The sequence below is a fragment of the Perognathus longimembris genome, chromosome 11 (genome assembly GCF_023159225.1).
Source record: "Perognathus longimembris pacificus isolate PPM17 chromosome 11, ASM2315922v1, whole genome shotgun sequence".
In the NCBI taxonomy this organism is placed as follows: Eukaryota; Metazoa; Chordata; class Mammalia; order Rodentia; family Heteromyidae; genus Perognathus; species Perognathus longimembris.
Window position 1 is genome coordinate 31,253,530 of NC_063171.1, and position 27,950 is coordinate 31,281,479.

The window sequence follows — 27,950 nt, forward strand, 5'->3', positions numbered from 1 at the left end:
AAGACAAAATAAAAAGTAGAAGGAGGTCATGAGCAATGTTCCTGAAGCTGTGCAGTCCAGGTGGGTCCATTTGCCAGATGTCCAGGGGAGGCTGTTGATCTGATGCTCACCCAAATTATTTGCCCTTACCAAACCCTAGCCAATAGGTATAATGTATTCTGGCTCCAGTCCAAGTTCAAAGTATTTGGAGGTATGTTGTGGGTTGAAGAAAAAATCCATTGCTAAAATTAGGCAAGATTCAATCACACAAATGCAAGAATAAACATTCTGACTAAAGACTGCTCATATCCAGTCATTTGTTTTCTGGTGATAGGAGGGATTCAACCCAGAGCCTCACACTTAGCATGCATTCTACCAGTGAAGTATATATTTCTACCCTTGGGGATTGGGCGATGTGGGGTGTGGTAAGTTACCTAAGCTGGAACTCAGCCTGTACTCTACCACTTGAACTATGACTCCAACCTAGCTTCTTAATGGTTAGTTCAAGAGGAAATCTCATAAACTTTTCTTCCCAGGATAGCTTTAAACCTTGATCCTCTTGATCAATCTTCTGAATTGTTAGGATCACAAGCATGAGCCATCAGTACTCAATTTCTTGGGAATCATTAAAAAAAGTTAACCTTGGTGGATCTGTGGCTCAAGTGGTAGAGCAATAACTAGCCGTGAGCATAAAAGCTCAGGGACAGTTCCCAGGCCTTGAGTTCAAGCCCCAGATCTTATAAAAAAAAAAAAACCTACTCATAAAACATCTATTAAGAATACTACTTGGGCTGGGAATATGGCCTAGTGGTAAAGTGCTCGTCTCGTATACATGAAGCCCTGGGTTCAATTCCTCAGCACCATGTATATAGAAAAAGCCAGAAGTGATGCTGTGCTCAAGTGGCAGAGTGCTGGCCTTGAGCAAAAAGAAGCCAGGGACAGTGCTCAGGCCCTGAGTTCAAGCTCCAGAACTGGAAAAAAACCCCCACCCAAAACCCAAAACCAAACAAAGTGGGAGAGTGCTAGCCTTGAGTGAAAAAACTCAGGAATAGCATCTAGGACCTGAGTTCAAGCCCCAAAGCAAAAAAAAAAAAAAAAAAAAAAAATACTACTTATAAAGAGACTAACTAAAAAAAAATGATCTTGTAGAACTCTATATATTGAGTCTATGAAACCATGTGGTTATTAAATGTGTTGCCAATATTTCATTAAATTCTATTCCCCTTAAATTAAGTTGCTTTAAACAAAATCCACAATTTTTTTTTTAGTTTTTGAAGCATAGCTTAGTACAAGCTAATATTTTCCTTAAGTTTTTAATTTCAATTCTTTTCCCTTGAGAAAATTGATAAATACCAATTTAGGTTTCCTCTCTTTTTATGGATTTCCATTTGGGGGTAGTACAGGGCTTGCATTTGCTAGGATGCCATGACATAGCTGAGCCAGTCAGTCCTGTTTGCCACTGGTTATTTTTAGGAAAGGGTCTTGCTTCCCACCAAGGCTCATGTCTGAGCCATGATCTGCTATATATATTTAGGCTTTCTGTCACCATTGGGTCGCAGGGGTGTGCCACTTATCCAGCTTCCCTTGATGGAGACAGTCATGTGAACTTTGTTGAGAAGGCTGGCCTCCTGTTCTCAGCCTTCCTTCCTGGCACCTGGTTATTGCTTACCCTTAACACTTCAACCTATTTAGAATCCATTTTGTGTGTAATGTTCATTCTTTTCTTAATGCCATAACAAAACTGTTCATACTCATAATAATCTTGTGAATTAGTCCTAAACATGGGTCTCTCAACAATAGGACAAATGTGGTCTTCCTCCTTCGTCTGCTGCGTCAACCTGCTGTCAGTCTGTTTTACAGACACTCTTGGCCTTAGTTAGCATGGACCCAAGGATCAGGAAATGACAAGGAATCATGGCTTGGCTAATGTTCTCATATATTCAACCTCTAGTGGTTGTCTAACATATTCTTTAGCTAAGGTCTCAAGTGCCACCACCACAAGCCTCAGCTAGTTTTCTCAACATTACCTACCCTTCATCCCCAGAGGACTTTTGGTGCTGCTTCACACTTCCCAATGGATTTTCCTGCCCTTACACATGGTCCTTCCTCAAGCAGGCATCTCCCTCCTCTTCACTGGCCTCACTTTTCAAGAGTATGTAGTCTTGAAGGCAGCCTGAACCTGGTTCACCATATCTGAAAGGGGGCTCCCTTGGTTTGTAGATAAAAATTCAATCCTGGGGCTGGAGATATTGCCTGGTGGTAGAGTGCTTGCCTCACATACATGAAGCCCTGGGTTCGATTTCTCAGCACCACATATATAGAAAAAGTCAAAGCGGCACTGTGGCTCAAGTGGTAGAGTACTAGCAAAAAGAAGCCAGGTACAGTGCCCAGGTCCTGAGTTCAAGCCCCAGGACTGGCAAAAAAATTTAATCCTGACAACTTGGGGAATTGAGGCAAAATGATGGTGGGTTCGGTTAGTCTGAGGTATCATGGCAATGCCCTGTCTCAAGAAAAAAGAGAGAGAAAGGAAAAGGAAGGAACAAAAGCAACTGGAAAAATGAAAGAAAATCTAAGTCAATACATAAAAGGCACATCAAACTATCCAAAATACCAGACACTTTGTAAATACTAATTGCTTTTCTTTGTTTCAAATATCTACTGGGAACGTATAGTCTTCTTCAAAAATAAAACTTAGGATTGTTAAAGCACTTAATCTTTACAAAATACATGTCATTTTATCTAACCCTTATAAGAAGTTCAAGAGACAGGTAGACTACACAGTTTTTTGTTTTTTTTTTTTTACTTTATTTTACAGGGTAGGTAGGCCCTGAGTGCTGTCTCTGAGCTTTTTTGCTCAAGGCTAGTACTCTACCACTTTGAGTCACAGTGCCACTTCTTTAAATCTAACAATTACCTCAAGAATCCAATGACCCTTCTTTGAAGGAATGCTTTGCCAGGTGTCTTGAATGTGTCTGGTGTATTGACAAGGGCCTTAAGGTCAGAAAATGCCAGATTTTCAGATAGCCCTCACATCTTTCAGATCAGGCAGAGTGAGCTCTGAAGCCACACTGTGTGTTCAAGTCCCAGCTCAACCACTTAGCTTGGAGGCTTAGGGCAAACCCTCCTCAGGAAGTTCCCCTCTGTGAGGATGGCAATGATTTTTTTTAATGATTTTTTTTCCATTATGGTGTGAAATGACATGACGCTATTATAAAGATGTGCTGGTGAGACCACAAGGAAGCCAAGAATAGATGTTTTCTAGAAAATAACGCCATCAGAAGGGTCCACCGGTCCTGTGTGCATTGTGGACACTCTTCCCTACTATGTGCCTTGAGGAGGCAGAGCGGAGGGGAGATACTGCCTAGGATTCAGGGGTCAGACCTCCTGAAGAAGACCCACCAACCCCAGAGACCGAAGACGCTTTGGGAACCGCAGTTTGATAAAACTGCCACTAGAGGTCTCTGTGGAGCCACATTGAATTGACAAACTGGACATCTGTCCAGCATGGAGGAGTTGTTTTTTCTTGGTCCTATTGCCACTCTTCCTTCCCTTTAAGGATGATGACCATCCTCAGGGGTTATCAAGTGACCCTCAGCAGCAGTCCCTAGGAGGGCCATCTTTGTCCTGTTCCTTGGGCAAGAGGTGGCTAAGTTGGCGTTTTCAGGCAGCTTCCCAGGAGAAAAACTGGTCTTAGGGAAAGCGTTCCACTTGCATCTACCCCGAACAAGCTCAGGCTTTGTCCTTTTAGTCTTTCATATCTTGGAGAATGATCTACATGGAGTCAGAGCATCTTCATCACAGTCAAAATGGGAAGAACTGTACAAACCTAGAAGCCAAGCCTTGTGTGGAAGTCAGGACGCCTGTTTCTGCCTTAGGTCCAGCTCTGCAGTGAGGAGCAGTTGTAGCCACACCAGGACACAGCCTAAGGAGCAGTATGTCTGGTCGCTGGTTACAGCCCAGGGAAGACAACAGCTGGTAGATTGAAAGGGAAGGGACATTGGAAAGGCAGAAAGGATATAATTAAATACAAGTTCTGGATAAAAGACACTTTGCGGGGGAATATCTCATAAATTAGCCTCTTTATCTAATACCAGAGGACGCCAAGGCTCAAAGGAAGAAAGTGATTTTGTCACAGTCACAGAGCAAGTGAAGAACAAAGCTGGGACAGGGCCCCAGTCTGCGGTGTGTCTCTTAACTGCAGTGCTCTGTCACAACATATTGAGTGGAAGATCCTGTGGGAGAACCAGAACTGAAGATGAGAGAGAGAGACAGAGACAGAGACAGAGACAGAGAGACAGAGACAAAGAGAGACAGACGGTGGGAGGAAAGGAAGGAATGAAGAAGGAAAGAAGGGAGGAAGGAAAGGAAGAAAGAAAAGACAAGAGAAAGAAAAAAGGAAAAGACATGACACAGTTGAGGAGTTGTCAAAAATATCCACTCTCTCCGTTCCCCGGGGATGAGAGGTCTGGAACTATCACTTCACAAGATGACTCTGTGTTTGCTTAGGTGCCCCAGTGCGGACTTTATAGGGCTTCTGAGACCAAGGTCATCATGGAGGCTGAGCTCTCTGGTCATCACAAACACGAGACAGGCATGCTGGGTTCTGACTTAGTGCTCTAAAAGGATTAAAAAGAAGAAGCACACAGGTTCTGCTCTGAGGATGTGGGGGCCTCCTTTCCTTACACCCCCTCCAGCATCTGCTCCTCCCTCCCACCCACTGCACAGAGGTGAGGACTACACTCTTATTCCAGGATCCTATCAGTCCTAGATTTTCACCCAGAGCGTTTGCTACCACTCATATCACAACTTCTTGGTGTTCCTTTTCAGACTGCAATGATGATTGTTAATTTCCCTGAAGGATGTATAAGGGAGCCAGCACTTCTCAATGCCTCTCTCTATAGCAGGTGACATCTAGCAATGTATTTGCTCCTCCAAAGATGCAGTGAAGTCGGTATGGTTAGCCAAGATGGGACATAGCAGTTCAAATACTTGTTTTCAAAACCATAAAGCCAGTTTGTAAGAACTGGAACTTGAACCTGGGTCTGCCTGTTCTAAAGCTCATGTTCTTCCATTACTGTGGACCAGCACATGGTACTTTTTAAATCTTTATTGTTATTATAAAGGTAATGTATAGAGGGGTCACAGTTAGAAAAGTCAGATAATGACTATGTTTCTTTTTGAACAATGTCATCCCTTCCCTAGCTCTCTCCCAGTTTTTCCCTCCCATCTCCACCCAGAAGTTGCATAGTTCATTTTCAATGTGGTGTCTAGTGAGTACCACTGCTACATTTGTTCACCCTTTGTCCCTCCATTTCTGTGCCCCCTTACCCTCCCAAAGACAGATAAATGAACAAAAAAGACAAAAACAAAACAATAACAACAAAGGAAAAAATTTCCATTTCCTGGAGTTCATTTCGATACTGACAGTCTTGATTCTTTTACTTGCCAGCCTATGCTCTTGGATATATTTTTCAGTTTCCCTAACTGTAAAATAGAAACTGAAATAGTGGTAATGGCCTTACTGAGTCATCCAGAATATCAAAATGACACCCCCCTCCCCCCAAAAAATGTGAAGATGTCAAGGAAATGGAGCCAGGCTAATCACAGGAAAGCTCTTTTCCCAGGGGAGAGTGTAGGATCAGCAGCAATATCATTAGGCTATCTTTCACCATTTTTCTTCTTTTATATCCTTGTGCATTCTTTTATTTGTACGTACTTTTGTGATGTGTTTGGATATCTGATATGCTGTTATTCCTTTAACATCGCACTGAAAATACAAAACTTTGTGGCATAGTTTTCTTCAGGACAACTAGTCTTTTGAGAGGAAGGATGTATTAGTTAAACTTCCCAGCAAAGAGGACCCAGGCCACTTGTGCAATTTGCAAACATGTCTTCAATGGCTATGAATTTTCAGCATGTGTAACACTGATGACTATTTCAAGTGCAAGTTATATGTTCAAAGTCATATGGATTAAGAAAAGCTCAAGAAATGGGAAAGTCCTTGGAGTGACCTTCAGCTCTGGCATGGATCAGGTTCTCAGTGGATGCAGTAGGTGTTCTACTTGAATTTACCTACCACATGCTTTGCTCTCCTCTGTGTTGGTCAGTGAGAAAAAGGCCAACATTTAAGCCTTGCCTGATCTTCACGGGGAAAGAGAAGAGTGGTTCCCAAGATTACCAAACCTCAGCACATATGGCCTGAATCGTCTTGACTACGAGAAAGCCTGTGACTAGAAAAGCTAGTGCTTTGGGGCTTCTGTTGAGTTACCTGGCAAAGGGGGAGATTTATCTAGGAGGGCCTGACTTAGGGGAGACTTTTCCATGTTGACTCTTACTCCAGCTGGTTGCAGAAGAGTAAGACAAAGAAATGTACTATGCAATAAAAGAGTGGCGGTCTACATGTGCATTTTAGGGTACTACAAGTGAGTAGAGAGGGTGAATAAGGGTATTTCAGGGGTGCAAAAACCCTTCTCAGCACCACCTAAATTGAATTGTTTAGGCTGTCATGGGCCATATTGAAGGGCAGACATATTTAGCTGGGGGAAAGTCTGGAAGCTATTGATAACTGTTTTCTCATTCTCTAGCCCCATCCAGTGTGAGCCCCTTTAGGCTCTGCCCCCTGAAAGAGCTGTAAAAAGTAAACACGTGCAGACAAAGTGGCAAGGAGCCATGCTTGAGCCAGATTCAGCATCTTAGACAGCAGATACCACCTGGGACAGACACTAAACCTCAACCTCTGTGTCCCTGTCCCTCACTCCTCACTAACCATAGTGGAGCTCAAGCCCTGCACTCACTCACTAAATTCTGAGTGAACATCTACGTGCCAGGCACTGCATTCAGTTCTAGACATTCAAGTAGCCTAATATGTCTTCTAATCCTAGAGACTGACCTTCTGTGAAGGTCAGGAATGTTCCAATGTGTGTGTGGTATGTGGGGCACATGTGCTTTCCCGTTAAATACCACCTACATAGTGGATGTTGTACATTAAAAAATAAATATGAGTCCATATGAAGAGCTTGGAGTGTCATCATGAAGCAGATAGCCAAGGCAGGTGCAGCGAGGCTGGGTTACAGGAAGAAGGAAGGGGCACAAGGTAGATTCGACCAGCTTGACTTGGCTGGATTTGACAGAGTGGGCGAGGCTTCATCATGGAGAGGAATTTGAGTCAGGCTGAAAATGAGTTTTTGGTGTGGAGGACAGGAAAAACTTTTAAGCAGAAAGATTCTTGTGAAACAAGGCTGGGAGTCTGGCATACAGAGTCTGGCACTAGGGTGAGGCCGAGAAGCTGAACCCCACTGAGGATTTTGGCTATACTTCCCACCTGTGGTGACCCCTCAGTGAAGGGCATGGCAAGAGGAGCAGCTTGTTCTGGGCTTTCCAGGACTTGCCAGTCCCAGAGCGTCAGCTGAAGATGGCGAACGAAGCCCAGGTTCTCAAGCACTGGGAAAGTGCCTCCCAGGAGAGGGAGCTTGGGGCAGAGTGATCCCTAGAAACAGGGAGGGAAGCCAGTCTTCCCTCGTGTGCTTCTGTCTCCAGTGATCAAGAACCAGGGAACAGCAAGGCTTCCTGCTCTATCCCTGCTGCCTGGAAAGAAACCGCCACACAAGAAGAATTCAGGGAAAGGCAGAGCCTGGGAGGGACCCTCAGCTACAAGGGATGATAGGAAGAGCCTGCAGCGCCTCAGAACATGACTCATTTAGTTCTAGACAAAGTTTGCTGACTAAACTCTGTTGAACTGTCAAGCATAAAGGGCATTCCCTGTCTCGTGCATCTCTAAGGAATGGAGAGGACAAAGCAGCAACCTTCTGGTTCTTCTGGTCTCCAGGTGGAAAACATGCCTCACCTTGCCCCCCCACTCCATCTAGACCTGCACCTTCCCTCATTGCTTCCTGTCTCCACAAAAAGATGGATGGGGATATGGCCTAGTGGCAAGAGTGCTTGCCTCATATACATGAGGCCCTGGGTTCAATTCCCCAGCACCACATATACAGAAAATGGCCAGAAGTGGTGCTGTGACTCAAGTGGCAGAGTGCTAGCCTTGAGCAAAAGGAAGCCAGGGACAGTGCTCAGGCCCTGAGTCCAGGCCCCAGGACTGGCCCCCCAAAAAACAAAACAAAAAAACAAAAACAAAAAAGATGGATGGGGTTACTTTTCCTGAAAGTTTGGTAAGAATCCTGCAAAGGGCTCTGTGGGCCCTTCCAGAACCCATCTTCATAGACATCAGAGAGTAGGATGCTGTGATTGGCTGGCTGGAACTCACGGTGATATAAACCCCACTCAAAGTACCAGATCAAGGCCTAGGGGAGATGTGGGCCCTCCCAAGAGAAATGAGATTGGAACTCCTCTCCACTACCACCACACCCGCCAAAAAAGGAGAGTAAGAGATGGTGGACATCTCACAGGAAGTACTTGTTTGAGGCACTCCTGGCTGCTGAGCTTCATGCTCTGTGTGACCATCTCTCAGCTCTGTCCCCACAGTGACTTCCTCTTAAAGTGCCTACCCAATCCCACTGCACATGCATGGCAAGGCTGTAAGAACAGTTACAAAATTATAACAACACATTACTTTCTCTATGCCCAGAAATCTTTCCCTTCCATCCTCCTATTACAAACGATTGACTCTGTGAAGGCTATTAAACATACCTGTTCCCCTGGAAGCAATGGTTGATCTACAAGGGGACATGTGGCCCAAGGCGAAGCAGTGAGAGCATTCCATGAGATAGATAAAGGGTAGTGAGTATGTTAGTTATCTATCAGTGTGTCATAATCATCTCAAAATTCATAGTTTTGAAATAACTCTTGTGATTCTTCATCGTTCAGTGGATCTGTAACTTAGCCTATGCTCAGTTTGGCTAAGTCTGTAGCCTGTGGGCACTCCTGTGGCTATGGTCTTCTGGTGTTCGGCTGAGCTGGATGATCTAAGAAGGCTTCACTTGCCTGAAAGTTGGTGGCACCTGTTGGGCCACATGTGGGGCTAATTCAGGTTTTCTACATGGAGACTGGATTCCCAAAGCAGGAATGTGCAAATGCTCTGTACATTTCTAAGATTTTTTTTAAAGAAGGAGTTTGCTGTAATTGAGTAATGTTTAAATGTTCTTTATGTATTAAAGAAATAAGCCCTTTCTTAGAGTGCTGCAAATTCTTTTTCTCAGTTTGTAATTTCACTTTGAGATTTGTTACAAATTTAGATTTGGTACAAGCTTAAATTTTGCCACAGAATTTTGCGTAAGTGGAATCATTCACTTTTTGCCTCCTTCTTTCAAGAGGTGTAATGATTTTGAGCATCAACATGTTGTGCTTACCAGTAGTCGATTCCCTATTATTATTGAGCATTTATTTCTTTGAATGTACCATCTTTACCTATTCATTTGTTGAACATTTGGGTGTTTGAGATTACAACAAATAAAGCTTTTGTGAATCTTCATGTACTAATTTATATAGTTCCTTTCAGGTAAATATCTAAGAGTGGAATGGCTGGATCAGACAGTGGGTGGGTGTTTAATTTATATGTGTTTGTGTGTGTGCACACTCATGCTTGTGTGCTGGTCCTAGGGCTTGTACTTGGGCCTGGTTGCTGTCCCTGTGCTTTTCTGCTCAACACTACTGCTCTACCACTTGAGCCACAGCTCCACTTCCAGCTTTTTGGTGGTCAATTGGAGATACGAATCTTCCAGACTTCCCTGCTTGGGGTGGTTTTGAACTATCAGCCTCAGATCTCAGCCTCCTGAATAGCCAGGATTACAGGCATGATCCACTGATGCCTGATGGATGTTAATTTTTTGTACCACTGTACATTCTCACCATCACTCATGAATTCACGAGTCAGTGGACTTGTAACATAGGTAAGGTTCAGCTAGGTTAGTCTTTGCTTAGTCTTGCTGGGAAGCATTTGCAATGGCCACTTGTACAATTTTATCTGTATCAGTATGTCTATACTAGTGTCTTTGTGTGGTTGTAATTTGCTTTTCCTTGATTACTAATGATGGTTTATATCTTTTCTTGTGCTTATTGGCCATTCATTAGTCTTCTTTTTGGAACTGTCTAGTCAAATCCTGGGCACATTTTCTTATTAAATTCACTTTTTACTACTGAGTTTAAAGAGTTATTTCTGTATTCCATATCAGATCCCCTGTCTGATATATATGTTTACAACTTTTATATGTTTGCAACTTTTATAATTTTCTTATATACCTTGAATTTCTGTGAAGTCCAGATGATCAGTTTCTTTCTTGTATGGTTTATGCTTTTGGTGCTCTATCACAAAAGACTTTTTTCCTATTTTTTTAATTTCAGAATAAAATGTTACAGCTTTAGAGTCTATATTTAGTTCGATGAGCCATTTTAAATAATTTTTGTATGTGGTAAAATAAGATCCATGCTTTTCCACTCAGATAATCCATTTGGTCCTCACTGTTTATTGAAAAGCGTATCATTCTCCATTATTTTTCTTACACCTTTATCTAAAACAAGTGGGCCATATGTGTGCCAGTCTATAATACAATTAGTACTATGTGCTAAGTTCATTGCTTTGGAATATTCACTATGTGGCAGGGTCATTTCACTCGCTAGGCAGGTGCTCTACTACTTAAGACACACTCCCAGCCCCTTTCTCCTGTAATTATTTTTTCAGGTAGAATTTCTAGTTTTTACCAGGGGCTGGCTTCAGACCATGATTTCCCTACTTACGACCTCTTATAGGCTGAGGGCACAGGTGTACACCACCATTCCAGGCTTATTAGTTGACTAACATTTTTCCCCCAGGCTTACCTAAAATTATAGTCTTCTTGTCCACCTACTAAGTAGCTGGGATTACAGTTATGAGTCACTGTACCTGGAAAAATTCACCATTTCACAATGTATACTTCAGGAAGGTGGGGTAGTATATTTCTGTAATTTCAGCACTTGAGAAGCTAAAGCAGAAAGATCTTGAGTTTGAGGTCCAACTGGACTACACAGTTATTTCTAGGCTAGGCTGGGCTACCTGGCTAGATACTTGCAAAACAAACAAACACACACACACCAGTGATTTTTAGTATATTTGTTATGTTTTATACTACCATCTAATTCTAGAACATTTTCATTACCTCCAAAGGAAAGCTCATACCTATTAGTAATTAGTCCAATTACCTGATTTACTTACCCCCCTGGCAAGCATTAATCTACTCATTTGCCTACTCTGAATCTTTCATATAAATAAAGTTTTACATTATGTAACCTTTTCCTTTACTTTGCATAACGTGTGTGTGTGTGTGTATGCTTCTGTGCCACACCTAGGGCTTGAACTCAGGGTCTTGGTGCTGCCCCTGATCTCTTCTGCTCAAGGCTAGCATTCTATCACTTGAGCCACAATACCACTTTTGGCTTTTTTCGTGATAGATTGGAGATAAGAGTCTCACGGACTTTGCTGGCCTGGGCTGGTTCCTATTTTTAATATTACATTTTTATTATTTTTAAGTAGTTGTACAAATGGATTGCCATTTATGAGTACAATGCATGCGCAAGCACGTTTGTGTGTGTGTGTGTGTGTGTGTGTGTGTGTGTGTGTGTGTGTGTGTGTACCAGTCCTAGGGCTTGAACTCTGGGCCTGGGTGCTGCCCCTGAGCCTCTTTGTGCTCAAAGCTAGCACCCTACCACTTGAGCCACAACATCACTTTCAATTTGTTCTGAGTAGTTTATTGGAGATAAAAGTCTCATGGACTTTCCTGCCAGGACTGGCTTTAAACCTCTATCCTCAGCTCTCAGCCTCTTGAGTAGCTAGGATTACAGATGTGAGTCACTAGCACCAGGCATACAAAGCATCTTGATTGGACACTCCTTTCTTGATAGTTTCTTACAATGCGCTGAATTTGTCAATTTTGATGATATTCAGCTTTTCTGATTTATGGTTGCTTGTGCTTTTTGTGGTCTGACCATGATTGTACATTAATATTTTTCATATGAACATTGTGATCAGCGCATCTTGTTTTAATTTTATCAGTATTTTATTTCAACGAGATTGATTAAGTCAAGGAGAACTGTGGACTTAAAAAGGAATTTACTCTCAAAATATATTTTCATTTACACAAATTCTACATTTTTCAGTAGTGTTTTTAAGTTTGTTTTATAGCCATGTTACAATTTTAATTAAGGTTTTCCTAGGCTTTAATCTTTTTCTTTGTTTTGTTTTTAGATAGTTCTTGGCTATGTAGCACCAACTAGAGTTGAATTGTTTAATGTAGCACATACTGTCCTCATGCTCAATACACTTCTGCCTCAGCTCCTGAGTGCTGGGATTATAGGTATGCCCTACTATGCCTGGCTTTTGATCTTTTTTATTATTGTAAGTGATTCCAGTGTTTAAATGTTGACAGCTAACTGACGTGTTTGAAACACTGAGCTCTAGAGTTTCATAACATTCTATGATCTAGATTAAGGTCAAGTTCAGATCAAATATAACCTTGCTCTGTGCTTTTTAGGTAAGGAAGTTAAGGTCTAGAGGTGTTGAATGGCTTACACGATGCCACACAGCAAGTATATGGTAGGTGAAGATGTCCCTACATCCCAAGGATTTAGCCTGACTGAATCCAGAACTCTGTCATTTTTGCTAACTTCCAAAAAATAGTTGAAGGTCTACAAAAATGACAAATGCTCTTATGCATTGGTAAGTTGTGTTTGCCTGGGAACTGACTGTATAGATCAAAATAAGAAATGGGGGGCTGGGAATATGGCTTAGCAGTAGAGGGCTCGCCTTGCATGCATGAAGCCCTGGGTTCGATTCCTCAGCACCACATAAACAAAAAAAGCCAGAAGTGGCACTGTGGCTCAAGGGGCAGAGTGCTAGCTTTGAGCAAAAAGGAAGCCAGGGACAGTGCTCAGGCCTTGAGTCCAAGCCCCAGGACTGGCAAAAAAAGGGGGGAGGGGTAAATATTAGGCAAGAATTCAACAAGAAAAACAAAGGGAGGGCTATAATGATCAAATGAGAGAAAAATAAGATTCAGACCGTCCGAGACACACACTCACACCCTGAACCCTCAAACCTTCAGAGCTTCCTGCCCAGGAACCAAAAGGGGGAGTAAGAGTTTCTCTTAGCAGGTGCTTTCTCAAAGACCCATGGTTTTCTACTTCCTGGAGACTCAGCATCAGAACAAAGCCAGCAGAGACTCGTTCACAGCCTCCTCTCTTCTCCATCATCATATCCACAGCTGTCTTGGCCTCGGCTGCTTGGCACAGTCCTGGGAAAAGGAAAAGATGAAGTGGAAGATGCTTGTTCTGGCGGCCATCCTGCAGACACAGTTCCCCAGTACAGGTAAGGCTGATGTCTCATGTTGGGGGAGAGTGTTGCAAAGATCACTCAGGGGTAGTGAGGGGGTATGGAGGAGCTGGTGTATCCTTTGAGTCCTAACCTTCCCAAATCATTGGCTACTTGGCAGGAAGGGATCTGGCCTGGTGCAGGAATCTGCTCCATAACAGCCAAGCTGGGCACAGACTCAAAGCTAGCTGTTTGAGAGCATGGCCTCCCAAGTGTAGATTTTGCAGTGATAAAGGAAGAGGGGAAGTCCTTCATAAGGAAGGGAAGGAGAAAGGAAGGAAACGTGCAATGGAGGCAGGCAAGCATGGAGAAGCAGAGTGCTTAGCAGAAGCTGGATCAGAACATGTCCGCTAGGCTGTATTTCATGTGACATTTTTCCAGTTGCTGGGTCTTCTTCCTCCACCCTCTTGCTAGCACTGCCACTCTGCCCCTTTCCTTTCTCCTTTGGCAACAAAGAGCATTTTGCTGGTCAGTTTGGTTCTAGCCGGGGGCCTCCTTGACCTGAAACACTGCCGGGATAGCAACTAAGGGTTGAGGAAGGAGGGAAGTGGCTTGAAGAGGAAGTATCACATTGGCAGCCTTCCCCAGAGCACTCATTTTTACCACCTTCTAGCCCAGAGGATCTGGGTCTGGGCTCAGCCCTGTCATGGCTGCTCCTGAACCATGGCCAAGGGCTTCCCTTTGACACACTCATCCCTGGCTTAGTGACTCGCCCATCACTCCTTGCCATAAACAGCTCTGCAACAGAGCAGACAGCCAGAGATGCAGACGGAATGTAGGAGACCCCCAAGAGGCGGCACTTTGTCAAGTCACCCCTGTGAACAATAACCAGAAGATAACTTGCTCTTCGCTTCATTTCTGTTCATGGAGGCCTGGCTTTTCTACATGGGTTAGCTTCTGCCATGTTTTCTAGCCAGACTCTGGAGAGGAGAATAAGGGAAAAGGAACACAGAACACACACACCCATGTCGTGATGCTTTTGCATCACAAGGAATGAGATGTACTTAAAACTAAAGAAATAAGGAAAGCAGCCATGAAGATTCTTTCAATCTGTACTTGACAGCTCAGCTTTATGTGGGAGGGCTGGAAGGCATGAGAGGCCACTAGAACATCTCTGTTCCTGCCAGGAGATTGTTCCTGCTAAGAACATGCATAGCCCTGGGATAGTACCGCTTTTGGGGGCTCCAGGGGCTTGGTAATCGTGGGGTTTTCTGTAAGATCATAGCTCTCTTCTCAGAAAAGCCTTAGTGGGTGTGAGTCACATGGTGCATGGTGCTGTGAGGCCAGGGGACCAGAGTGAGCACAAAGCAGACTATACTCTTGGGCTAGGGACAAAGATCCCTCACAGCTTGGGCTTCAGTGGCTTTATGGGGATCTTGTGCTCCTGACTCAGGACCTCAGGCTTGGAAGGTTGCTGGGGTGGGGGGGGGGCATCATTTAAACTTGGACACTTTCTTTTTTTTTTTTTTTTTTTTGGCCAGTCCTGGGGCTTGGACTCAGGGCCTGAGCACTGTCCCTGGCTTCTTTTTGCTCAAGGCTAGCACTCTGCCACTTGAGCCACAGCGCCACTTCTGGCCATTTTCTGTATATGTGGTGCTGGGGAATTGAACCCAGGGCCTCATGTATATGAGGCAAGCACTCTTGCCACTAGGCCATATCCCCAGCCCCTGGACACTTTCTTGTAGTTCCTCACTGGTCTGCATTGGGCTGTGGGGTTGAAGCAGAGGCAAAGCAGAGATGTGAGAGGCTGCTGGGGTGGTAAATGGCTGCCAGGAGCAGTCAATGAAGCCAATCCCCACCCGGAGGACAGAACAGACATGCACGTTTCCACTGTATAGGCCCAAACCTCAGGGCCACTGACTTTGTACTTCTCTGTGCCTTGCTTGGCTTCTGTGCAGATAGAGTTGTTGTTGTTTTTAATTTTAGATGAAGCCAATAGCCAAAGGTTTAAAAATTGTCCTAGCACAAAACAAAGTGAAATAAGGCAAGGAAAGGCCTTGAGGGGCTTCTAAGACTGGAGACCCATGTGCCCAGCTGCCTGAGAGGAGCCCCCTTCCTGTCCACTGAGGAAAGGCCGTGCACAGAACAGCAGCTAGGCCACCCTTATTTTCTATAATTAAAAAAAATAACTTAGGTCTGTCCCATTTGATTTTCATTGGAAAAGCCCAAATAGTTGGGATCAACACCAGTGATGGCTTTAATCAGTTTGTCTGTCTGCCAAGGTGGTTTCTTCCCGGGGCCACAAGGAACAAAGATGACATGGGTAGTGACACAGTGCTTTAGCCTATGAATCCTCAGTGCCTCTAACTCCCTGTGCACCTAGCAGTCAGCATGGTCTTTGTCCTTTCTACACAAGGAGAGGGTGCTCTAACATGACGCTTTGGAGTTGTAAGCAGCTATGCATTTAGGAAGACACTTCCAAGATTTACCACCTTGGACAAATTACTGAACCTCTCTGGTCCTTATTGTCTTGCCTTTATAGTAATGTTAATATTACCTCCTTTGCAGAGATGTGAGGATGGAAAGGGAATGTAATGTGCCATAAGTGTGTGTGTGTGTGTGTGTGTGTGCATGTGTGCATGTGCGCATGTAGGTAGGTAGATAGAGATAAATACTTAGGTAGATATAAATGATGCTATACGGATGTATATATTTTATACAAATAATAAGTGGGTGTTGAATTCAATATTACTATTAGTACATCTTGAATTTTTGTAAAACTAGAAGAAGAGATGGAAACTCACGGCTAGGGTTCTCAATTTGCTCTTGGATGCGTTGTAAAGCAGCAATGGCTATTTCCTCTATCGGCTAGCACCAGCTCATCCCTGCTCTGAGTTCTGGGAAGACCCACCCACCCCAGAAAACACAGCCCTGATCCCAGTGGTGGGGCCAGTGGAGACTGAGGTTCAAAGCTTGTGATGGACAGGATAAACATTGCATCCACCATTTTAATTTTTTAAGTCTCATATGGGTGAGTATCCCCCCAAAGCAGAGACATGCCTGAAAAATAAAATGTATAATACAAACAGTGAAGGTGGGGGTGCAACCTAGAAACAAAACACACGTAGTGGTCCGTGGTTAGGGTGGCCACCTAGATTAAGACTGAGAATTTAAAAAGAAACCAACACCAGATCTCTACTGAAACTGCTAGAAAGTGTGTGTGTGGGGGGGTGCTTTTAAGTGATGCAGGTACAAGGTTTTTATCAGTGATGTTTTCACCACTGGTTTATTTTCAACTTCTAGCAGTCTGGCTCTGCATTTCTAAACATGCTGCTTAATTCTGATACTGTGGTCCATTGTGAGACTTATGAGTCTAGAGACTGTATGTTTAGATGTTGCCAAACACTTGCAGAAAGTTCTGGACTGTTCTACCTTAGGTAATACAAGTGCACACTACATTATTCACTTCTGATTCCTTTTATTTTTGCTTTTGTGGTATTTTGTTTTTGTTTTTGTGCCGGTCCTGGGTCTTGAACTAAGGGCCTACTTACTTATTGTCCCTTAGCTTCTTTGCTCAAGGCAAATACTCTACCCTTTGAGCCACAGCTTTACATTTGGCTTTTTGGTGGTTAATTGGAGGTAAGAGTTTCATGGACTTTCCTGCCCAGACTAGCTTTGAACTGAGATCCTCAGATATTAGCCTCCTAAGTAACTAGGATTACAGTCATGAGTCACCAGTGCCTGACTGCTTTTGTATTGTTTTTTTTTTTTAATCAGATTTAATTTCTATTGGCTCTAAAGACACCTAGCACTATGTCTTGTGTGTTAGTTGGAAGGGATGAATCTCCGGAGGGAACCAAACCTCTATTTCAGGAATCTGTCTTTTCCTCTTGAATCTTACATGAACTGGTAATATAAATTCCAGAAAGAGTTCAGAATAGGTTTCTTAATATTGTTTGGGCCAAAGCTAGTTCTTATTAACACTAAGAGGATGGTAAAATTAATCCACTTGAACAGTCAATATAGTTAAAAATAATTAAAATCTCTAGACCTATCAATTAAAATATTTTTAGTTGTTATCTGCACATAGTCATGTCTCTCAGTCTAAAAATCATCACAGATCCCCACAAAAAGAAGTGTCTGTCTTGCTCTCAGATTCTCCTTAAGGCTAGCTAGTTCTGTACCTAGAAGAAAATCACTGTACAATAAACATTAATAAATGCATGCTGTTTCTGTATAATTTTGGGGTCTACTGGTTTGGCATTATTTGAACCTTACTTCTAGATACCAATATCAAACAATGTATTTGAAAAAAAAAAAACTAAACAACAACCAGGAATTAAACTAACAAAGGTGAATGAATGGTTCAAAGTGATTAGCAAGGTCAGTTTAAGACAAAAGCCTACCATTATTAAACTTTTTTGCTTGACTACATGAAATTCCACTATTTGTTCCTTTTAGAACTACAAAAAGATAATTTCACATGATTAAGCTAACATATCTCAAACATAAAAACTATACTCATTTTGTTCTGATCTCGTTTTAACACTAGGGAAAAGGAGAAAATAAATAAGGAGTCATCACTGGAGATTGTTCACTAATTAATTAATAACTAATAAAAGATGCCAAAAAAGAAAAGTGTGTATTATAGCAGAAGCCACAGTATCCAATCACCTAACTGCCTTGAAATGTAGAAATAAAATATGTATGGTTAGCAAGATAGCTAGCCGTGATAGTCAAATTTGGTCTAGATTACTAAGTAAAGAGTCCAGGAAGCTCTTACTTTTTACTCTCTTAGTTTGAGATATTTTAATAAAAATATCATAAAATAGTTGAAGTTAATTTTTAAAGACTCCATAACAAGCCAGCCCAATGACTTTATATTCTATTCCAATATTTTTGCTAATGCATTCATATCTTTTTACACTTTTAATCATGAAAATTTTCATATGCTTTTCTTCTTAATATTTTAAGCATTGCTTTTCATGATTTGCCTTCATGATTATTTTAATTGCTGTGTAAACTTTACAGAGTATATGTGCCATTTTCTTCAGCAATTTCCTTATCCTTGAACATTTGTACTATTTCTAATGCCTGTCATAATAGTTAATTGTATAGAAAAATCTTTACATATAGAGCTTTCAATTAATTCTTTGGGCAAATCTAGCATTGACAATTGAAAAGAGTGGGTTTAAAGTAAATGCGCATTTCACAGGAATATTTCACACAGCTCCGCATTCCTATTAAAAATAATCCTGTTGGGGAAAGAAAGTGATTTTCTGATTCTCAGTGAGCATCTGCAAGTGTTTGGGTCTTCTCTGGTAAGTCCATATGTTGAGAAAGAGAAGAGACCGTGCAGGTAGAAGGGCTTATCCACGGCCTTTGCTGGGTGGTGAGTTGCCGGGCAGAGGCTCCTCTGCTTTTGTAAGATGGCGGCAGCGGTGCCTAAATGCGGGGCCTTGTATAGTAGAGCTACCATTCAGAAGTGCCTGTGCAATACAGGTGCTTGGAAAGTTGTAGTATTATTGTGCGTGCCTCAGTTTCCCAATCTTCAGAATAGTAAGAGAATTTCTCTACACAGTAAAGCAGAAGCACTGGACAAGCCTGCTTTCCTTTTTTCTCTCACTCATTCAATTATGTGTAAATTTGGACAGAAATATCTGGGCTTTAGTTTTTTCATCTGTGAGAAGAGAAACTACAAGAAGCTTGACCATCCCTTTTAGAAATAAAATGAATGATCTGTGGTGGTGAACTTACTAGGTTTTTTTTTTTTTTTTTTTTTTTTTTTCCAGTCCTGGGCCTTGGACTCAGGGCCTGAGCACCGTCCCTGGCTTCTTCCCGCTCAAGGCTAGCACTCTGCCACCTGAGCCACAGCGCCGCTTCTGGCCGTTTTCCGTATATGTGGTGCTGGGGAATCGAACCTAGGGCCTCGTGTATCCGAGGCAGGCACTCTTGCCACTAGGCTATATCCCCAGCCCCTGAACTTACTAGGTTTTTAATAACATTGAATAATCTAACCCTCGACCCTCCTCGCATCCTCACCTCGCTGATACTGACTTGGAATTTGGAATGTAAGTTCTCTGCCACTCCAAATACTTCTTTTCATCTGGACTACTACCTTATCATATATTTTAAACATTTTACCTGGGGCCTGGGGGATGGGGTCGGTGGTGAAAAAATCTATGGGAGAAGTTCAACATTTTCTTACACACCAATTGTAGATTTTGGGAGGACTATATCGGTGAGGGAGAAAATCACTGCTTGAAACAGCCACACTGTAATGGTAGAAATGTTAGAAATTTCCAGTGCTCACTTTGCTTGCCTGTTAGGATGGGTGTTACTCAGCAACAAATTTTCAGGATCAAGGGGGAAAATAAATAGAAAGTACTAGACAAAGAGCAGATCAAATTCTGCCCACACCACGATGCTCTTTCTATTTGCAGAGTGCTTTCTAGCTCTTAAGGCTATCAGGGCAAGTAGCAGAAAAAAAAAATAGTAGAATTCTCTTTACATATGTGAGGATAATGATTCCTAGACATTTGATGACTTTGCCCAAGGGTAAAAGGAAGCCTCAAGCATATTTCTCAGGTCCTTAGGTCACATACACGCTCTCAAATGCCCTCTTCGGCTGCTCTATGAGATTCTTGTTCATTGATATGCATAATCATATGTTCAATGACTGAGTTCTGCAGCATACTTTTAAGGTCTTCCCCTTTGGAAGCAATTAATCCTATGTTCCTTTCAATATTTGAAGTATTAAATAATAACTTTGATGCTGAATATATTAATTTACTATCATACCTTTTTTTTCTCAGAAATGGCTCCTGAGTCATTATTAAAGAACTCTTACTCTCTGAACTCACATTTTCCCCAAATCTGTTAAGCTCATGCTTTCCATTTTATTCTTAATAAATGTACATATTTTAGAGTTTTCCTTGAGACAGTTGAAACTCATTCCTATATGTATAATTACACAACTCTGGCATCCGTGCCTTACATGTTGTAATAAATGAAAATTAAACCATATTTGAGAGGGTTGGACCTACACAACTATCTATAATTAATCTGTTTGTTAAAAATATATCTTCATCAGTTGAAAGTTTTATGAGTATGAGATTTCCTAGAGGAATAACATACTATTACATATAGACTTTAAGATGGGACTTGGTTGTTCTTGTTTTTGTTTTACTAAATTTCCAAGCAGTAAGAAAACTGCCTTTGAATGACAAATATCTATAATCAATTTGCAACTATTTATGTCAACTGCTATCTGCCTGGGCTGGGCTCAAGAAGTGCAAACCCTTTTTCTATGGATGGAGCATGGTAAGAAGCATGGTAAGAAGACTTGAACACAGCGCAAAATGCACAACGTATTGAAGAGCCAGAGACAGGAGCGTCTGTTCCTCCAAGAGTGGTTACTCCAGAAGGATGGATGGGGTGAAGGCAAGAGTTCAGACTTTAGCAAGATGTTTGCAGGGACAATAAACAAATGGTCTTTAGATGTTTTACTTTGGCCAGTATGTTCAGCTCAGCTGGAATGTATACCAACACCAATACCAATATCACCATTTTTAAGGAGGAAACAGCTCCCTATTTTTCTTTTGCTTTAAAGCCTAGAAAATTAAGTGTACAAACCTGTGTTTCACCAGTTCCTCATCATGCAAAATGGTACTGACTCTAGAGTAGCATGGCTGGCAGTCCTCAATCAGACCTGTTCTGATCTCTGATTTCTACCTGGACTGAAAACAATGGCAGAGAATTAGAGGAAGACAGGGGACAAAAGTAGAAAGACAGGCTGGAGATGGGAAATGGAGGTTGCATCTGACCTGTTGCTGCAAAAGGCAGAAGGGGGAGCAGCCTTCAGCCAGGAGAAAGCCACTGAGTCCAAGCTCCATGGGCTATAGCTTAGTGTAAGGGCTGGTGAGGATGCCTGCCACAGTGTTTCTCTCCTTGCTCTGGCATGTACAGACGTATATGCTTCTCTGTGTGTGTGTGTGTGTGTGTGTGTGTGTGTGTGTGTGTGTATTCTGTAGTCTGTGCTCCTCTGTGAGTATGTAGAGAAATTCATATGTTGGTGTGTGTGTGGTATCTGGGTATGCTTACCTGTGTGCCGATAGATGTGGGCTGTTGTCTCGAGGTATGTATTTTTGTGGGCATCAGTGAGTGACCTTGTTACATCGTATGTGTATTTAAGAGGAGTTTAAGAGGGAAGGGCAAATGTCACTTGAGCTCAGAGCCTGGTAATCATGGTAGGTGAACAGGGGGGCTAAGAAGTCACTGAGTACATTCCAAGGTTTCTATGGAGACGAGAAACAAGAAAACACCCAAACTAGAATCTTTAAGATTGTGGAGAGGCAGGAGTGTTTTTTCCACAGTTGCACAGACTTTAAGGTGGTCTGGGCCCATTCCCCTTAGAGCTCTCCTTAGTCTGCAGGTTTTCCTTCTTTGCATCTTTCTTCCCAAGGCTTAGAATGTTGACTCTGCCTCATCCCTGCCTGTGGAAATGCTATCCACCCTTCACATTAAGCCCAGGTATATGGGGATCTCCCAGACCCACCACTGTATTCAAGTGAGAAAATAAGGTGGAAAGTTATTCTCAGTTGTTGTTCTCAGAACTCGGGGTTAAAAACCCAACACAGATATTCCCCTATTGTGAACATTTTTCATAGAGTGGCTGAGTGCACAGTTTCAGGAACACTTGCCCACCAACAGAAACTGTTACCATCTCCCCAAATTGTCACCTGTTCTTCCCCCAGCAGTCATTCTATAGTTTGGGCTAAAATGGTCAAAATACATTTCGTACTTTTTCTTTCTTGTAAGCAATCCAACCAAGTGGCTTCTGCTAACCAACTGTAGTGATAAAGATGGTTATACAACCAGATATTTGAAGTATCTGATAATTTAAACCATCCGGATGGCTACTCAATGAGTAAACAACCACCAAGAAGTTCTCTTAGACCTCCAAGCCAAACAACCCTACAGATCAGTGGCAGGTCTTATAGATGGACATTGGCTGACCAATGGTTTGCAAGTAAAAGAAAACTTCCCTGGTTCTGGGAATCGTGTTCTCGGTTTTTTCAACAAAGGATTGAATTTGCCTTCAAACTTACTTCTTTATGTGGTCTGGTCTCATTTTACCACTTTGCAGACCTGTGCTAATTTCCATGCTGAGTTTAGTAGCAAAGGAAGCATACATGGATTGGATACCACCCAGGACTGTTTTTGAGACTGAGAGCTTCAGAAATTCCTCCTTTGATTTCTCAGAGCAGAGAGAAATCTTTGTCTTTTCTCTCACTTAACTATCAGTGCATCAAAGCCTCACCCTATATAAAATACACAAATGCTTTCTGGACAAAATGAATCTTGTCCGTTTTCTTTGGGTTCCGATGGGAACAATAAAGATGGAACTACAAAAGGTTGGCAAAGAGGATTATACTTTTTCTTTCTACTAAGTATAGAGGCTTCAAAAGAACATCTCAGAGTGTCGAATAATTGTATCAACCACTGCTCACCCATCCATCTCCCTGCTGACCTGGCCTGTGAAATCCCCTTTAAAATCTTGGCCATCTCTCACCTGCCCAGTGCAAATGCTGTATTGTTAAATGTACCATCCATAATTCCATGAGCGGCTGATATAAAGCAAACTCTAGCCATTTCAATGGAGCATCTCATCGGGGAACAGCTCTTTGGGAAGGGGTAATCAGATGACTCTAATTTTCAAAGCTTTATACCCTTGTATTGGAGAGGGAGCTACTTAGAGCCTAGAAATGGAAAGTGAATAGAGTCACAGCACAAATGCTTATAAATCCAATGAAGCCAAGAAGAGTGAAGGAGAGATTTAGGAATTTTTTTCTAATCTTTATGTCAATTTCTTGAAATCATTTCTTTGACATCATCTTTTTTTCTAGTTACAGTTCTAAATATAAAGTCTCAGATCAAAGGTTGATCTAATTGCTTTCTGATTTAGTTACCATCTATAATGTCCTCAGGAAATTCTTGTCAGCCATTTTGAAGAACACAAAATGATATAGACAAAGGGGAGAAAGAGAGGATTTGGCTGCATAGGGATTTTCAAGTTTGAGGTTGAACATTTTCTAGCAGCATTGAAGCCTGGACCAATTTATTTAAAAACCAAACAAAGAGATCACTTCCCAATTGGTCGAACATCTAAGATTCAATACAGCAAGACTGACAAAGTCTTAATTTGCTGGTTCTTTAAGAACTACAGATTCTGAATACCCTGAGCTCTTTTCCTGGAGTCTCTTCAAACCTTGTTCTATTTCCACCAAATTTAATCCTGTATCATTTTCTTTCTTTCCTATTACATTCCTTTCTCCTCTTTGAAGGTTAAAAACATCTTTTCAGAAGGAATAAACAATCTGTCATACTATTGAAATAATGCAATATTTAAAATTGATATTAAAATTAATGCAATATTAAAAATATTAGCTGGATATTGGGGGCTCATGTAATCTTAGCTACTCAGAAGGCTGAGATCTGAGAATCATGGCTTGAAGCCAGCTCTAACAGAAAAGTTCATGAGACAATTATCTCCAATAAAGTACTCAGAAAGAGCTGGAAGTGGTACTGTGACTCAACTAGTACTAGCCTTGAGCAGAAAGAGGCTCAAGAACAGTGCCCAGACCCTGAGTTCAAGCCCCAGGACTGGCATAATAATAACAATAATAATGATAATAATAATTGTGGTCTCTCTTTAATGAAATATTCAATGCAATATGACTCTGATTATATATTTATTTCTATGAGCAATTTATCTGGGTTTTGCAAAGTCTTCAGGAATGCACCTCTCACATCAAGTGTGGTGACCTTGTCTCTAAAATGGAGGGTAGGAATGTACCCATTGAGTTTTCCCTTCAGTGATACAAATAACAGAGAGTGCCTCCCAGAGAGTGAAACTGTTATACAAGAATCACAGAATATATGAGCTGGAATAAGACCATATACCTCCAAGTGCTGCTTCTAGATACTGTTAGAGTAGAAAGGATAGTCCAGACAAACCAAATAAGAAATCGCCATGTAATACGCAAGTAGCAAAGTTGGCACTTGAGCACCGTGCTCTTGATTCTTGGTCTAGTTGCTAGGCTGCTCTGTTCTAAGTATTATAAATGGTGCTTCTGAGATGACCATTTAGTATCCATTATGTCTGAGGGGCCCTATATGTGGATGGCAACCAAAAGATAGCTGCAGGTACCCAGGCTGGTTTTCTTAGCCATCCTGCCTGTGGGGCTCAGGCTGGGCCAGACCTGTGATGGTCATAGGCAAGGGATGGCTTTCAATGGCTTCAGGGGGTGCAGAAAGACACTGGGTCACCTTTATAGACAAAAAATGCTCAGACAGAACAGCAGTCTGGAGGTTCCTCAAAAAAACTAAACATAGATCTTCCTTATCATCCAGGCATGCCACTCCCAGGCAGCTATCCAGAACATCACAAGCTAGGATACCATAAAGACACTTGCACATATACCCACATTTATTGCTGTACTATTCACAATAGCCAAGTAACAGCACAGATGTCCTAAAATAGATGAAAGAGCCCCCAAAAGGTGGTTACTTATACACAATAGAATTTTACATGGCCAAAAGAAAGAATAATATTATGTCTTGCAGGGAAATGGATGGGCCTAGAACAAATCATGTTAAGTGAGGTAAACCAAGGTCAGAGAGACAAACTGTATGTTTTCTCCCATATGAGGAAGCTAGATCTAACATACACTGGAATATGGTAAATTATGCAGGACTCTAGACATTCACCACAGTGAAACCAAAGGAGGATATTCTTAGGAAAGGAACACGAAGGCACAATGCCTATGTGCATCTGATCGTATAAAATAATACTTACCGAAGTGAACTTCAGGAAATGGAAACAAACAAACAAAAGGAAATGCTCAGATAGCTATTGACACTGCTGAGCAGCCTCTCTTCTTCTTTTCTGAACTTAGGGCCTTTTCTTGAACTCAGGGCCTGGGCACTGCCCCTGAGCTCTTCAGTTCATGCTAGTGTGCTACCACTTTGAGTCACAGTGCCACTTCCAGTTTTCTAGTAGTTAGTTGGAAATAAGAGTCTCACAGATTTTCCTACCTCAGCTGGCTTGGAACCAGGATCCTCAGATCTCAGCCTCCTGAGTAGCTAGAATTACAGGTATGAGCTACCGGCACCCAGCTGAGCCTCCCTTCTTATCACTTCTATGGAGCACAAGATACATGATGGGACAGATGCACATGCTTCTTATTGGCCTATATTGACTGTGTGTGCGCACACGCGCATGCATGTGCACACGCACTAGCCAATACTTGGGCTTAAACTTATGGCTTTGAGCTATTGTCTTGCACTCTGCCACTTGAGCCATACCTTTACTTCCAGCTTTTTACTGGTTAATTGGAGATTCTAGTCTCACAGACTTTTCTACCCTGGCTATTCCAGCCATGATCCTCAGCTCTCATCCTCCTTTGTAGCTAGGATTACAGGTATGAGCTACTAATGCCTGGCTTTCGTTTCCTTTAAATTGTTCATTTAAATTTTTTGTAGTGACAGTTTTGTACGGTCTACGAATGATGTTGCAAATATCCCAATAGTCCTTGACAAAGAAAAGTTCCCCACCTCTGAAAGATGTTCCCTAAAAATTTGATGAACAAACAAGTGACTCAAGTGCCTTGTATTATTAATATATCCAGACTTAGAAAATATCTTACGATTATACCTTTAAAAATACCATCTGAGTAACAGGAGTCCTTCTACTCACAGGATGAGGCCTTTGGGAAGTTTTTTGCAAGAGAATATGATAACAATATTTGAGAGAGCCATTTAAGGGAAAGCCTTAGTGAATGCTTTAGTATTATGAGGACTCGTTTTCTGACTTAATTAGCTCCATTAATTAGATTTTCTTAGAATCAACAGATTTGTTTTACTTTTGTACAGATCTGCTCAGACTTAACTTTATCTACCAATGCATGAGATCCATAAGGATGGGCTAGGTCTCAGTAGGACTCCCCCAATAAGTAATTTTGCTATTGGTGAAGAGGGTGCAATTTAGGAATACATTTCAAGCTGGGTGCCGGTGGCTCATGCCTGTAATGGTAGCTACTCAGGAGTTGTGTGTGCGCGCACACACACACAAATCCATTTTATTATCAGAATACTTTTTAGAGGGAGAAATAAAACATAGAATATAGCAATTCTGTGGTTTTGAGCCAGCTCTACAGTGTCAGGGACTGCAGTGGTCGGCCCCAGCTGTTGCTCTCAGAACACAAGTTCAAGCAGAGAAGGAAATGTCTGAATCTGATTAAGTGACACAAGTGGCTGTGACAGCATTTGTGGAGAGAGGTTGGTTTTGTGATTCATGCATTCGGGCAACTCATCCTTTGGCACGTCTGTTAATTTTTACAGGAGGGAAACTGAGGAGGAACATGGTTAGCAGCAGGAGCTTTTGAGCTGTTGGGCTGGCCTCTGAGTGTCTGCAGTCGGAAGTGCATTGCCTCTCGGACTATCTTGTTTCTTCAAGGAGGCCACACAGTACTCTCAGAGCTCAGGAGTGTGGCCAGTGGTTCATTGCTCCTTGTAATGCTGGCCAGGAACTTTGAGGGTAAGAGTTGAGGCTTAATTGCCATGTGGAGAAAGGAATTAGAAAAGGGCAGATCTGGTGGAGGGGACAGGATGCTCCACCCCAGGAAATGCAGAAACACCAGCTGTGGCTCTTGGTAGCTCCTCCCCCTCTTGAACCTCCTTCCTCACCCTCATGCTGGTTCTGGGAAGTAGAGCCTGGTGACAGTGGCCTATGTTACCTAGCATGGCACCCACTTCAAGTAAGCTCTGTGAGTTGGGGGACGGGGTGGTCAGGGAAGTGAGGAGGGATTGCTCCGGCTCTCCATCTTGTCCTCTGCTGGGATAAGCTGCTCTCCTGTCCCAAAACTTCTAAAGAATGTGCCCAATGAGGTTTACTCCAAAGGTGCTGTTCCCCAAACTGTTCTGCAGGATTCTAATACTCTACTGCACAAAGAGACAACATTTATCTTGGAAACACACATTTAAGCTCCTTCAAAGAATGTTTCATTGCTGTTGTTGAGCTTCAGGACTTTCTCCAAAGACTATGTTTGTAAATAAATACGCATTGCCTAATCCTAGGGGAAATGGAGGGAGACATGGTTAACCAGTATCCAAAGTCATACAAATCAATTCCTCCCATGATATTTGTTGTTCTAGTGAAGACTCACTAAATGGATTGCAGAATAGAGTTAGAGAAAGGCTGCATCAAGGACCCAGTTGAGAGGTGCAAAATGTGAGGGCTCTGAGTGGGGGTTCTCAAAGGCATAGCTGAACAGGTAAAGGAAGGTAGGATTGGAATGGGCGGGTTTATAGGAGGAAAGAAGGACCCAAGAAGAAGAAATTAAGACACTGAGGCAGCAGATTGCAAGTGCCTGGGCAAAGTACCTCTCCCACACCTTTGGCAGGCCCTGTGAAAGCAGTCCTCTGCCAGTGATGAGCTGGCCACCTGTTGCCCCTTGCTCATGGCAGCTCAGAGGTAGCTCTTCCTTACTGTTCCTAGGATCTGATGATCTGGTCATCAATAGAGGTAACTTGCTTATCTGATTTCCTTCTCTCTCTTGCCTCATTTTCCTATTTTACGACTCTCTCAGTCCAAACCAGGTAAGTTATAAAGAAAAGAGATTCTCTTGGTTCTTATTTTCTCCCTTGGTTCTGGTCCAACGTTGAGAGTGCATCAGGTAAT

General features: G+C 42.3%; 1 protein-coding gene across 2 annotated transcripts in view; it reads left to right on the plus strand.

Annotated features, from left to right (window-relative positions):
• The first annotated feature begins 13,065 nt into the window (after positions 1 to 13,065).
• Positions 13,066 to 27,950, plus strand: part of Cd247 (CD247 molecule) — a 79,072-nt gene continuing 64,187 nt past the window's right edge. For both annotated transcript variants that reach the window (XM_048357591.1, XM_048357590.1), the window contains exon 1: positions 13,066 to 13,264. In XM_048357591.1, coding sequence (XP_048213548.1) covers positions 13,069 to 13,264 — 196 coding nt within the window. In that variant the 5' untranslated portion in view covers positions 13,066 to 13,068. The remainder of the gene's footprint in view (positions 13,265 to 27,950) is intronic.